Source organism: Panicum virgatum, chromosome 2K (assembly GCF_016808335.1).
Source record: "Panicum virgatum strain AP13 chromosome 2K, P.virgatum_v5, whole genome shotgun sequence".
Lineage (NCBI taxonomy): Eukaryota > Viridiplantae > Streptophyta > Magnoliopsida > Poales > Poaceae > Panicum > Panicum virgatum.
This window is the reverse complement of record NC_053137.1, coordinates 180,973-193,555: the sequence shown is the minus strand read 5'-3', so window position 1 is coordinate 193,555 and position 12,583 is coordinate 180,973. Positions and strand designations below refer to the sequence as shown.

The 12,583-nt window shown below is 42.5% G+C and overlaps 1 protein-coding gene across 1 annotated transcript; it reads left to right on the top strand.

The window, feature by feature from the left end:
* Positions 1-8,674: 8,674 nt before the first annotated feature.
* LOC120659804 (tobamovirus multiplication protein 1-like) lies at positions 8,675-11,834 on the top strand. The gene is made up of 10 exons (XM_039938048.1): positions 8,675-8,959; positions 9,327-9,417; positions 9,532-9,584; positions 9,758-9,850; positions 9,954-10,025; positions 10,187-10,305; positions 10,398-10,461; positions 10,916-10,969; positions 11,234-11,311; positions 11,407-11,834. Exons 1-10 carry the CDS (start codon positions 8,792-8,794, stop codon positions 11,497-11,499), a joined length of 885 nt encoding a protein of 294 aa, XP_039793982.1. The 5' UTR covers positions 8,675-8,791; the 3' UTR covers positions 11,500-11,834.
* The last annotated feature ends 749 nt before the right edge of the window (positions 11,835-12,583 follow it).

Genomic DNA, 12,583 nt, shown 5'->3' with positions numbered 1-12,583 from the left:
TGTAACGTCAATTCCGTTTGGTCCATCACGCGTCTTTCCCTCTGATCGTGGGCCACGCCAGGTCCCGAACGTGAACTGCGCCAGGTCCATCACGACGACCACGCGGCCGCGCTTGCCCGTCCCGACGCATTCCCTCGCCGTTCGTCGGGCGCTCGGCGTCCCGGCCGCGGCCGCCTGGTCCACCGCGACGACGACGCTGCCGCGCTCGCGTGTCCCGCCGCATTCCCTCGTCGTTCGGCCTCCGCTCGGCGTCCCGGGCGCGGCCGCCTGGTCCATCACGCCGACGACGCGGCCGCGCTCGCCCATCCCGCCCCCTTCTCTCTGTGACGGCCTCTACTCGGCGTCCCGTCCACGGTGCCGAACGAGCACACGGAACCCCCTTATTGGCGGCGACACTGCAGGGCACGGCGCGGCCCATCGCCGTTGCACTGCACCTCCCGGGGCTCCAAACCCCGGACCTCGTCAACAGGTTCGCTCCGGTCTTGCTGCCGCCTGGACCATCATGCAGAACATCGTACAGTCCGCCTGATCCCGGCGAGGTGAAGCAAGGAGGCTGGCGACTGGGGCACGACGCCAAGCCCTAGCTACACAGAGGATCTGCCACGTCCTGGAGCCCATTGAGCGGTCGTCGACCGTACTCATCTTCTGGCATCATCAATGGAGGGAGGGGGCTATAGCGGTGGTAAGCGATCAAGGCTACGTTATGATTGTTCATCCGAAACAATTATCCCTAAGTACGTATATACATCTTGGTGCTGTTCTTCTTTTATATATAATGTGATGTGTCATAATACTTGAGGTATATCACAAACTCGATTGATTCTTGTGTCCCCTCAAAAGTTTTTGAAGTCCCATGGAGCCGCACCATCCACTTTCTGATGTCACAAACACGATTGTAGGTTGTGTTTAGGCTAGACTAATTTTGGTGATTTCGTTTGTAAGCAATGATAGTGTTCATTTGAGTTTTTTGTGTTCAGGGATTTCGGCGGTGGATCTAAGGCGACAAAGGGACATAGATAGATATGCAAGGTTGACAGATGAACAAAAGGCCCAGAGAAACACGAAAAGAAGGGAGAATTATGCCCGCAAAAAGGCGGGAATGAGTGAACAAGCTCGATTAGCGACGGGGGATCCCAAATATGACGAGGTTGCTACTACAGTCCCAGCATCTGGTGCGTGCTGTTTGTACCAAATAAATATTCAGTCCAACGAACAAGTGTCCATTAATATGATAGATTTGTATATTTATTTTTCTGTGCTGACAGGATTGACACAGCTTTTTCCGATCCATTAAGATGATGAAGATTTATTTCTCATATCTGTGCCCATCCAGAAAGTGCCCGTCCAGAAAGTGTCCTGCATGGTAGATACAATTCTTGTCAATGATGACCCATCATCAGGTAAGTATCCTGGATATATTCATATAGTATAAGACAAGAAAAAATTACAGGACACTTGTTTGTGGTTTTGTTTTTCGTGTCATCAGGTTTGATGCAGCCTTCGGCAATTCATGAAAATGATAACGATATGAATAGCAATTATGATAATAATTCTAATTTTGCGAGCAATCAATCTTTGACGTTCACACCTGATAATATGGGAGACAAAATGAAAAAAGGTACATATATATGAGTATATGGCTTTTCAATAATTGATGATTTTATATGTGTAAAGGTTACATAGCTTCTTAGTAATAGATTGATCGAAACATCTTTTGATTCCATTTTATATGTGTAATGGTTATATGGCTATGTAATAATTTAAGTTATTTTCCTGTGTCAGTGATATGTGAAGAACAAACACCTCAAGCTATATGTGCTTCCAATAATTTATTTAGGATCACACCTGAATCTGTGAGAAACAAATTGAAAAATAAAGATATGTATAATATGATTATATGTCTTTTCAATAATTTAGAATTTTATATGTTTAATGGTTATATGGCTTTGTAATATTTGCTTGACCCATGCCTCTTGTGATTACAATTTATATGGGTAATGGTTATATGGCTTTGTAATAATTTAAGTTATTTTCTTGTTCAGTGATCTGTGAAGAACAAACACCTCAAGCTACATGTGCTTCCAATTTGTTCGGGATCACACTTGAATCTATGGGTAATACGTTGAATAAATGAAATTTTTAATGTATTTATGTCTTTGTAATCCTTTAATTTATATATGTACTTTTCAGGAAACTTTGATGAAAATACACCAGCAGAGAATAGGAGAGAAAGAACTAGGAAACGATATGCTGCTATGTCTGCTGCTAAAAAACAAGATAGAATTTGTAAGCAGAAAATCACACGTGAAATTAACAGAAAAACTATAGAGGAGGCATGCAGAAATAGGTTGCGGAACCCTTGCTCACAAAATGACGAGGCCAGCATTTCTAAATACCCTAATACCAGGAGTGCAACATCAGGTTATTGTATATATATACTTGTATAACATTAAGTTTATTTACATTTTGGGTAAAGACATTTTGATTGGTTCGTGCTTTGCTACCAGCTGTGAATGGTGGAAAACCAGAATATGACTCTGGTATTTGGGAACCGGATGATGAGATGTTAGCCGCACAAGAAGGTACTATTCAGTAGTTATTTTTAAACACCAATCATATTTAATTGATTAAGATATATAAGTTGTGTATGTAAATAGTAAAATGGTTGATGCAGCGGAAGATCTGGATTGCAAAGTGTCGGATGATTGTGGTTTTGATTGTGACGTTCTCGGAGATGAAGATCTGGATTGCAAAGCGTCGGATGATTGTGGTTTTGATTGTGACGTTCTCGGAGATGATGAAGCAAGAGTCTACCATGCTAAAGGTATGGTTGCCTAATAAGTCGATGATTTAGTATTCTAATGTGCATTGGTGAAATACTAAATACATGCTTGTCTTATTGATGCAGATATGGAATACAAGTCATTCAGGGACCCGGAAGTGGTAATCTTAGAAAGTGATCCTTTCGATCGAGTATACAAAGATCTGCCTGCTCGCCATCTTGTGTTGAGGAAAGCGCCGATATGCGAGTATTGTGGTGCTATAAGGTTTCCAGGTGAGGGACCTGGTTTTTGTTGCAGACAAGGAAAGGTTAATATAGTGAACACACCAATTCCCGATGAGCTGCGACGCCTGTTTACAAGCCAGACGGATAGGGATGCGTTGTATTTCAGAAAGAATATTCGGTACTTCAACTCCCATTTCTCTTTTACAAGCTTTGGAGCTACCGTGGATCAACGGGTCGCTACTGCCGCTGGTGACTATTTCTTGCAGAATCTCTCTTGACATTTATATATATTGCTATTTATTTTATATATTTTAACAAATACTTGACCTTGTTAGTTTATGTATATATATATGTACCGGTATCTATACTTTTAAAGTGCATGGACAGATTTATCACAGATTGGACCAGCTGAGACCGGGAAAAATGGCCCGCGTCATATGCAGTTGTACTTCTATGACATGGATGAGACCCTGTCACACAGAAGCAAAAGATCACCTCATCTTGATGCAAATTTGATTAGGACGATTCTACAAATTGTTGAGAACAATCCGTATGTTGCAGAATTTGGACGAGTTCAAAATTGAATTGAACACCAATATTTCGGTTGATCAAAGAAGATATAACGCACCTACTATGAAACAAGTTGCTGCTATCTGGCAGGATGGCTCTGATGAAAAAAGTAAATTTAAATGAAGTATTATGGTATATCTAAATTCTGGACGTCCACATTTTATACGGGCGTACCATGGTTGTTACGATCCCTTAGCTTACCCTATCATGTATCCTGGTGGTGAAACTGGCTGGGAAGACAAGAGTATATTGCTGGAGGAAACACCAACAATACGCTTTCTGCGTAGTAGACGAAAATATACAAAGCGAAAAACTGAGGGTATGACATCTACATGTCCTTCTCGACTATTAATTGTTGGTTAAATTATTTTATATTTTTCTTTCAGTATATGGTAATGGACACTTATATCTATACTAAATAGATGGTCATATAGTGAGTTCTCAAGCGACAAATAGATCGGGTGTTAAATAAAAGCATGTACAAGCAATCAATAAGATGATACAGTCAGGTTGTAATAAGCCCACAAGACTACACCTTTAGTTGCTTTTCATTGGTTTCAACCATATTTGATGGAGTTTAAATATCGACATGACTCTTATTATAAACTCCTAAATTTGCAGGTCATGATCTTTGTGAAGACGAAGGCGACTATGACGACAACATGAATGAAGACGGTGAAGGAGGTAAATCATATATTAATATAAATTTTTGAAATTTTATTTTGGTTAACTATAATGATTAATTATTTAATATTGTTCATGTTTAAAAAAACAGATGGTGGGGGTTCACGTTTGCATGTCAGTGCGAGAGAGTATTACTGCTATATTATGCAGATCCGCAATGGTGTTTTTAATATATTATTTCATGGTGGAAGGCTTTTCCAACAATGGATAATGGACATGTATGTCAAAATAGAAAGTATGCGACTAGATTGGTACTCCAATCCAAAACACCAGAAGATTATTAGGGCAGACCTTTATCAGGTACATTTAAATATATTAGCATCATTTAACACATTTTTGTTTATGTGCTGCTGGATTTAAGTGGGTTTTGTTTTCATTGACAGGGTATAATGGACACCCTTGCTGCCGGTGAATACAAGGGTTTGAAGGCCGGTAAATTGGTTGTTTTGTCTAAGAATTTCCCCGGAAGTGATAGAGATGTGCAATGCAGGTTCATGGATGCAATGTAATTAGTTGCTAGATATGGAAGGCCGGATTACTTTGTAACTATGACTTGCAACCCTTATTGGCCGGATATAACTGAACTTTTGTTGCCGGGGTTGACACCTCAAGATAGACCAGATATTGTGGCAAGGGTTAACCATGCCAAACTGATTGATCTTCATGACTTTCTCATTAAGAAGGGTCACTTTGGAAAGGTGGCAGCCTGGGCACACGTTACTGAGTTTCAGAAAAGAGGTTTGCCACATGAACATTTCTTGCTTGTGGTGGACAGCAGTTCAAAGCTTAATGGGCCTGATGATTTTGATAAATATATTTCAGCAGAAATTCCCGATGAAAAAAAATACCCTCTGCTCCATGAACTTGTTTGTAAACACATGATGCATGGTCCTTGTGGAGTTCTTAATAAAAATTGTGCTTGCGTGCAAGATGGTGGATGCCGTTTCAAATATCCTAAACAGTTCAGTGAGACCACAGAACAAGAAAAAGATGCATACTCTATATATAGAAGAAGGAATGATGGTCACAAGGTTTTTGTGCGTAAGAAATGGCTGGATAATAGATGGGTTATACCATATAATCTAATGCTCCTGATGAGATATAACTGCCACATCAATGTTGAAGTTTGCAGTAGTATCAAGTGCTGCAAGTATCTCTATAAATATGTATACAAGGGCACTGATTGTGCATCATTTGCAGTTGGGAATCATAATTAGAATGAAGAGATAGAGATCAATGAAATTAAATAGTACAGGAAGGCACGATGTATTACATCTATTGAAGTTGTATACCGACTCTATAGATTTTCATTGTATTCCATGAATCCCCATGTGCTTCAAATGCAAGTTCATCTTCCTGGGATGCACATGCTTCCATTCAATGATCACGACAACTTTGAGGATGTGCTAGAGTGCACTAAGAACCAGAGATCAATGCTTACAGAATTCTTTAGAATGAATATCGAAGATCCAAATGCCCAGAGATACTTATACAGGGAATTTCCAAAACATTATACATGGAACAAGTCCAAAAAAAATTGGAAACCTAGAAAGAGAAGGTTCCAGATTGGAAGGTTGGTGTATGCATACCCATCTGAAGGTGAAAGGTTTTATCTTCGTGTGCTTCTAAACTATGTTCAAGGTCCAACATCATTCACATCAATCAGAAAAGTCCGTGGTGTGGTCAGTCCAATATTTAGAGAATGCTGTGAGAAACTTGGACTTGTTGAATCAGATAGCTCACTTGATGCCGCACTTAACGAAGCAGTAACTTTTCAGATGCCATATGCCCTCAGAAGAATGTTCGCCACTATTATGGTTTTTTGTGAGTACACGAACATCCGTACCCTTTGGGAAAAGCATTTTGATTCAATAGCTGAGGACTACCATCATGTTCATGGAAATTCTTCAAATGTTGAGCAGTTTGTGCTTCAAGACATTGCTGATATTGTTTCATCGATGGGTAAGACATTAGAAATTATGGTCTGCCAACCCTACATCAATCTGGTAAGATAATTTACATATTCTGTTTCATGCCTTCCATTCTCATTAACATTATTTATACTATTAAATTCATTTTGAACTGAACTTTGACTGATATTTAAAATTTTACTCGAACAGATGATATGAGCAGAGACTATTATAGGGAACTAACCGAGGAGAAGAAAATTGTCGTTTCTAATGAAGACTTAAAGTTATCTGAGTCGATTAATGCTGAGCAAATGGAAGGTTTTGACGAAATTTTGGATCATGTTATCAACAATAAAAGAAAAGTTTTTTTTGTAGATGGTCCTGGTGGTACCGGAAAGACATATCTTTATAGGGCCCTTTTGGCCAGAATTCGATCCATGGATCGCATCGCAATAGCTACGGCTACATCTGGAATTGCAGCATCCATCATGCCTGGTGGTCGTACAGCTCATTCGAGGTTCAAAATTCTCATAAAAATTGAAGATAACTCTATGTGCAACTTTACCAAACAAAGTGGTACTGCAGCACTCTTACGTGAGGCATCTCTGATTATATGGGACGAGGTTGCCATGACACAAAGACAGGCAGTAGAGACACTTGATAGATCTTTACAGGATATTACAGAATGTGATTTACCATTTGGGGGTAAAGTAATAGTGTTTGGTGGGGATTTTAGACAAGTTCTGCCTGTTGTTCCTAGAGGTACTAGAGCACAAATTTGTGACACCATTTTATTTCGATCATATATATGGGGATGATATCAAGATAATATGGTTGAAGCAGAACATGAGAGCCCAAATTGATGTATGGTTCTCGGAATTTCTATTAAGAATTGGTGAGGGAACAGAAAAGATCTTTCAAAATGATTATGTGCAACTGCCGGATGACATTATGCTTGAGTATACTGATGAGCAATCAATTAACACTCTCATTGATCATGTGTTTCCTGATCTAGCTGCGAACTCTATCTCCGTCAGTTACATGCGCGAGCGTGCTATCCTATCAACAAGAAATGAGCATGTTGATAATCTCAACGCTAGGATGATTGGAAAGTTTCCTGGAAATTAAAAGATTTACTACAGTCATGATTCCGTAGATGATGATTCAACTAATAACTATACTCTTGATTTTCTTAACTCAATTACTCCAAATGGACTTCCTCCGCATGAGCTTAAGATTAAGAAGAACTGTCATGTCATACTCCTTCGAAATTTGGATCCCCATAATGAACTGTGCAATGGAACTCGACTTATAGTGAAGGCTTTTGAGGACAATGCAATTGATTGTGAAATTGTAAATGGACAGTATGCTGGAAATTGAGTTTTTATACCAAGGATTCCCTTGTCGCCATCAGAGGATATTTCACTACCTTCCAAGTTCAAGAGGAAACAATTTCCAATAAAACTCAGTTTTGCAATGACTATAAATAAAGCTCAGGGTCAAACTATACCGAATGTTGGGATCTATATTCCAGAGCCTGTTTTCTTTCATGGACAGCTATATATTGCCTTATCAAGAAGTGTTTCACGTTCAACTACATGGATGTTGGCCAAACCTAACAAAGACGTGGATCCCTCTGGTAGAAGTACCAAAAATATTATTTTCAGAGACATTTTACATATTTGAAAAATAGAACCATTCATACTTGAATACAGGTATTTCACTTGATATATATTGTTTTCTTTGAAGTATCAATGCTATTGGTTTTTCTTGACATGCTTTCATGGTGCCATGATAGTGGAGATGGACACATCGTACAATCATTATTGGGATCAGAGATAGACGTCAAATCCTGATGACAAGTGGTGAATCTCCTTCATCATTTGAGTTGATTCTCATGTTATTTGGCGGAGCAGTTGAGGCATGCATATTTCGGATATTGTTCAAACTTGTTGTACATCCAACTAAGAAGCGTGTAAACATTGCATCGACAAATTGATATAGATAATTTGTCCATCCTTCAAAATTTCTAAAATCACGATTGATGATTAGGTTTCCATTTCCATATATTGAAATCACGATTTTTTATTAGGCCCATAATCGAGACCATGTCGCCACAAAATTATATACTTTTCACCAAAGCTGAGTTTTCATTGCTGGTGGCCTCTAAAATTTAATTTGATCATTTTTTCGCAACATCACTCTTCGAACACGTGCGTGCCGCATATGATGCTTGCCGCATGTGCACCCTACTACTAGTAATAAAAAAAGAATAAGAGTAGTATCTGGCAGTCTGTGGCAGGTGGGACCTTGAAGTGAGACCCACTTGGAGGGCGACCGACGGGCGTGTGCGTGTCTCGGACGGGACGGACCCCGCCGGCCAAACCCAAATACCCAATCAATCCGCTGACGCTGATGCCCGGGCCCCACCCCACCGGCGCGCCGACACGCCCCAAGCGCACACGCCCAAAACTGACACTGACGCATGGGGCCCGCCCACCCCTGTCTCCCATCTTGTTCCTCTCGCGCAGCCCATCGGAAGAGAAGAGAAGAGAAGACTTGCCTCCCCGTCCCCTTCTTCCTTTCTCCCGGAGAAGAAGAAGCGAAGAAGAAGAGCGAGATGAGGGAGCTGGCCTCCTCCTTGGCGGCCGCCGGTGCCTACTCCTCCTCCTATGCATCCTCCGCGCTCCGGGGCTGGTGGGTCGACGTCAACGAGTCGCGCCAGTGGCAGGACGGGGCCTTCTTCTCCCTCGCCGCCGCATACGCCCTAGTCTCCGCCGTAGCACTGGTACGCCCGGCCGGCCCCCTTTTTTCTCTTCCTACTGCTTCACTTACTAGTCTCTCTCTCTCTCTCTCTCTCTCTCTCTCTCTCTGGGTTGGGGGCAAGGGAAGGCAAGGCCCGGGCACGCCGCACGCCCTTCTCAAATGAAATTAGTGCTTGATCTGAGGGGAGGGAGCCGCTCTTCGCCGATTGCTGCTGCTGCTGCCTGCCCCCTACCCTACCTTGCTCCAAACCTCAAACCCAATCCAATCTCTCCTCTGCTAACTGCTAACTGCTCAAGGGGGCACATCGCATTGTAGGGTTATTACATTACATGAGGCATCAGATTGCAATAATATTCATCTTCTCTCTACTATCACCGCTCCGCTTGCAGATTCAGCTCATCAGGATCCAGCGACGGGTGCCCGAGCTCGGATGGACCACGCAGAAGATCTTCCACCTCATGAACTTCCTTGTCAATGGGGGTACAATACTCTGCTTGCTTCTCTTCTAATCTCCCCTTAACCCTTCCTTCCTTAATTGTTCATTCATCCTCAACTCATCAACTGATTTATTACCCACCAATCAAACACTTGCAGTTCGTGCTCTCGTATTCGGCTTCCACGTCCATGTCTTCCTCCTCCGCACAAAAGTAAGAAACCGCCCATTCCCCTTCTTTCTTCCCCTGCAACAACTTAATTTACTACCTTTTTCTTTTGCCTTCACTTAATACGTATATGATATCGAGATGAATGCCCTGTTGTGCTCTTGTTCTACCTAAACATCAACATTCTGCATACTCGTCTCTGCTCCCTCCCTCAACAGGTGTATAAGCTCGTGTTACTTGATCTCCCCGGCTTGCTCTTCTTCTCCACATACACCTTACTCGTCCTCTTCTGGGCAGAAATATACCATCAGGTACCTACCTGCCTGTCTTATTAAACTCTTCCATCCCAAATCCTCACCCCCTCTCGATCCTTCCTTCGCAAATAACACAGCACTAATGTTGCTCCAATTGCAGGCTAGGAGTCTCCCAACGGACAAGCTAAGGCCCGCATACATTGCCGTTAACACCATCATATATGTACTTCAGGTCTCTTCCTCTCCCTCTTATCTCTTACTTCCTGTCCATGCAAATATGTAATTTCTTTTATGCCTTCTTTTTTCTTCGTAACTTCAACTCCACCAAAATTTTTCAAAATATTCTTGGCTAGCTACCTTTGACTCAGCACCTCTGCTTGGACATCTGGACAGGTTTGCATATGGATATACCTCGGAATAAATGATAATGCGGCTGTTGAGCTGGCCAGCAAAATCTTCATTGTAGCTGTCTCCTTCATTGCCCTTCTTGGCTTTTCAGTATACGGTGGAAGGTGACCCAATGTTTCAGTGTCTTTTCCTCTTGTACTGACTTGCAGCCTTAGATTTCTATTATGTAAAAAAATTTCCTGCTGCTTCCCTTCAGGTTATTCTTCTTGCTGAGACGGTTCCCTATTGAATCAAAGGGGCGGCAAAAGAAGCTTTATGAGGTGATTGTGACCCTTTAACAGCTATCTTTCATGTTCAACTGCCCATGGAAAGGCTACTGCAGAGATCAATAAACAAATTGCTGACATAGAATAGAATGCTATTAGGGTCTATCATTTGGCTCACATTATTTGTCAGCACTATGAATTGGGAATACCATACATACTCATGTTTAAACAAACAGTACAAACACACATGTATTGAACATTTAATTCTTTTGCAGTGTCCGAAACATGTCATGTCTTTTAGTTGAATTTTGTGTTGTATTCACCATTGGTCTACCAACCAACTGATTAATTTATGATATCTATGTGTATACTTTAAAATTGTTTGGTTTTGAAAGGTACAATTTCAGTTGCTCACCAGTGTCTTATAATAACGTATCATGGGTTATTTAGTCTATCATTTATATCACTATAATTTTCACTCGCCATTGCATTTTCCAAAATGTCTCAGGTTGGGACTGTGACAGCAATTTGTGTGACCTGCTTCCTGATAAGATGTGTCGTGGTGAGTATTTTGTTCTCACTTACTGATTGGTAGTGTGCAATTATGAAGATTGGCTCTTTGGTTGATCTGAAAGTGGGACATCGGACATGTGATGTTGACTTGTATAATACGGACATGATGCCACCAAACATAGTCAACTAGTTCCTTTGCATTCATGAGAAGAATGAATTTGTGCTTTAATTTGATCTGGAAACATTCCTCATCTAAAGAAATTGCACACATTGGACTTTTCTTTTTAATTTCTCCTTATGTGTGCTGTGGTAGGTGGCATCATCTGCATTTGATCCCGACGTATCTCTGGAGGTTTTGGACCATCCAATCCTAGACTTGTTCTACTACACGGTAAAAGCGCTAACACTGCCTTGTCCTCGCTATTATAGCATCTATTTATCCATGGCATTAGTATTCTTCTTAATAAATGTACCACGATTGTGCAGTTGACGGAGATATTGCCATCTGCGCTAGTCCTCTTCGTCCTACGGAAGCTCCCCCCCAAGCGGGTATCGGCACAATACCACCCCATTAACTAGAGAGATTTTATGATTTTATAAGAAAGTATGGATGAGCTGGAAAAGCTGAAAACCTACATCCAGTTGAGTTGAATGCTTTTGCTTGCTGTTGTGTTTATGGAAGCGTGGAAGCACTGGTGATGATGCATGGTCATCATATCATATGAGAAGAGAGTTTTGGTGTTGAATGGCACTAATGAAAACTGGAGACTCCTTTTTGTGGTTGACTCTCCAAGGTGTTGTTTGCTTGGTAGTGCTACACGGGGCTTGACATGACATGACATGGCTTATCTAGCAGTAGCATCATGCTAATATCTGAATTACATGTTCATTCTTGATGGTTGCCATTATCTGAATTACATGTTTTCATTCTTGATGGTTGCCTGTTGCTGCAGACAATGGCCAAATGATCTGCTGGTGCTAGTGATGCTTACTACTACCCTACCTCTGTAACGATTATTATCAGTGTTAAATCTTAAGCGAACCGTGTACTGTTGGCTTTGCAAAGCATAGGAGTGTAATTTAGGCTCTGTTTGGTGGGGCTCCAAAATCGGCTCCAACACCGGCTTCCGACGGAATCCTGCCAAACAGGTGGGCACACAGCAGCTCCATCCTAGGAGCAACACGTGAAGCTGTTTTTGACTTCCACTTGGGAGGTGGAGCCACGGGAACATGGCTCCGCATGGTTCCTCCTCGCCCTTCCCAGCTCTGCTCCCGGGCGCGGAGTGTGCGCAGGCACGCGGCCGCGATGTTCCTCGCCCTTCCTAGCGGGGAGGAGGGCGGCCGGACCGCTGAAGGGAGGTGTGTGGTGGCGGTGGGAGATTGGGTGGACGCGGTGGCAACGGTGGCAGGAGTCCGTGGCCTCGAGGCGTGGCGGCGCTGGCGGGGCGGGAGGCTGGTGGCGGTGGGAGTCTGTGACCATGTCGAGGCGTGGCGGACCTGGCGGGGAAGGAGGCTGGTGGCGGTGGGAGCCTGTGGCCATGGCGTGGTCGGGCGGCGGCGGGAAATCGGGCGGGGCGAGGCGTCGGGCAAGGAGGGAGGCTGGCGGAGGATGCGAATCAGAGGATGTTGGTGGAGAGTGCTTCCGGAACGGACGAACACTACA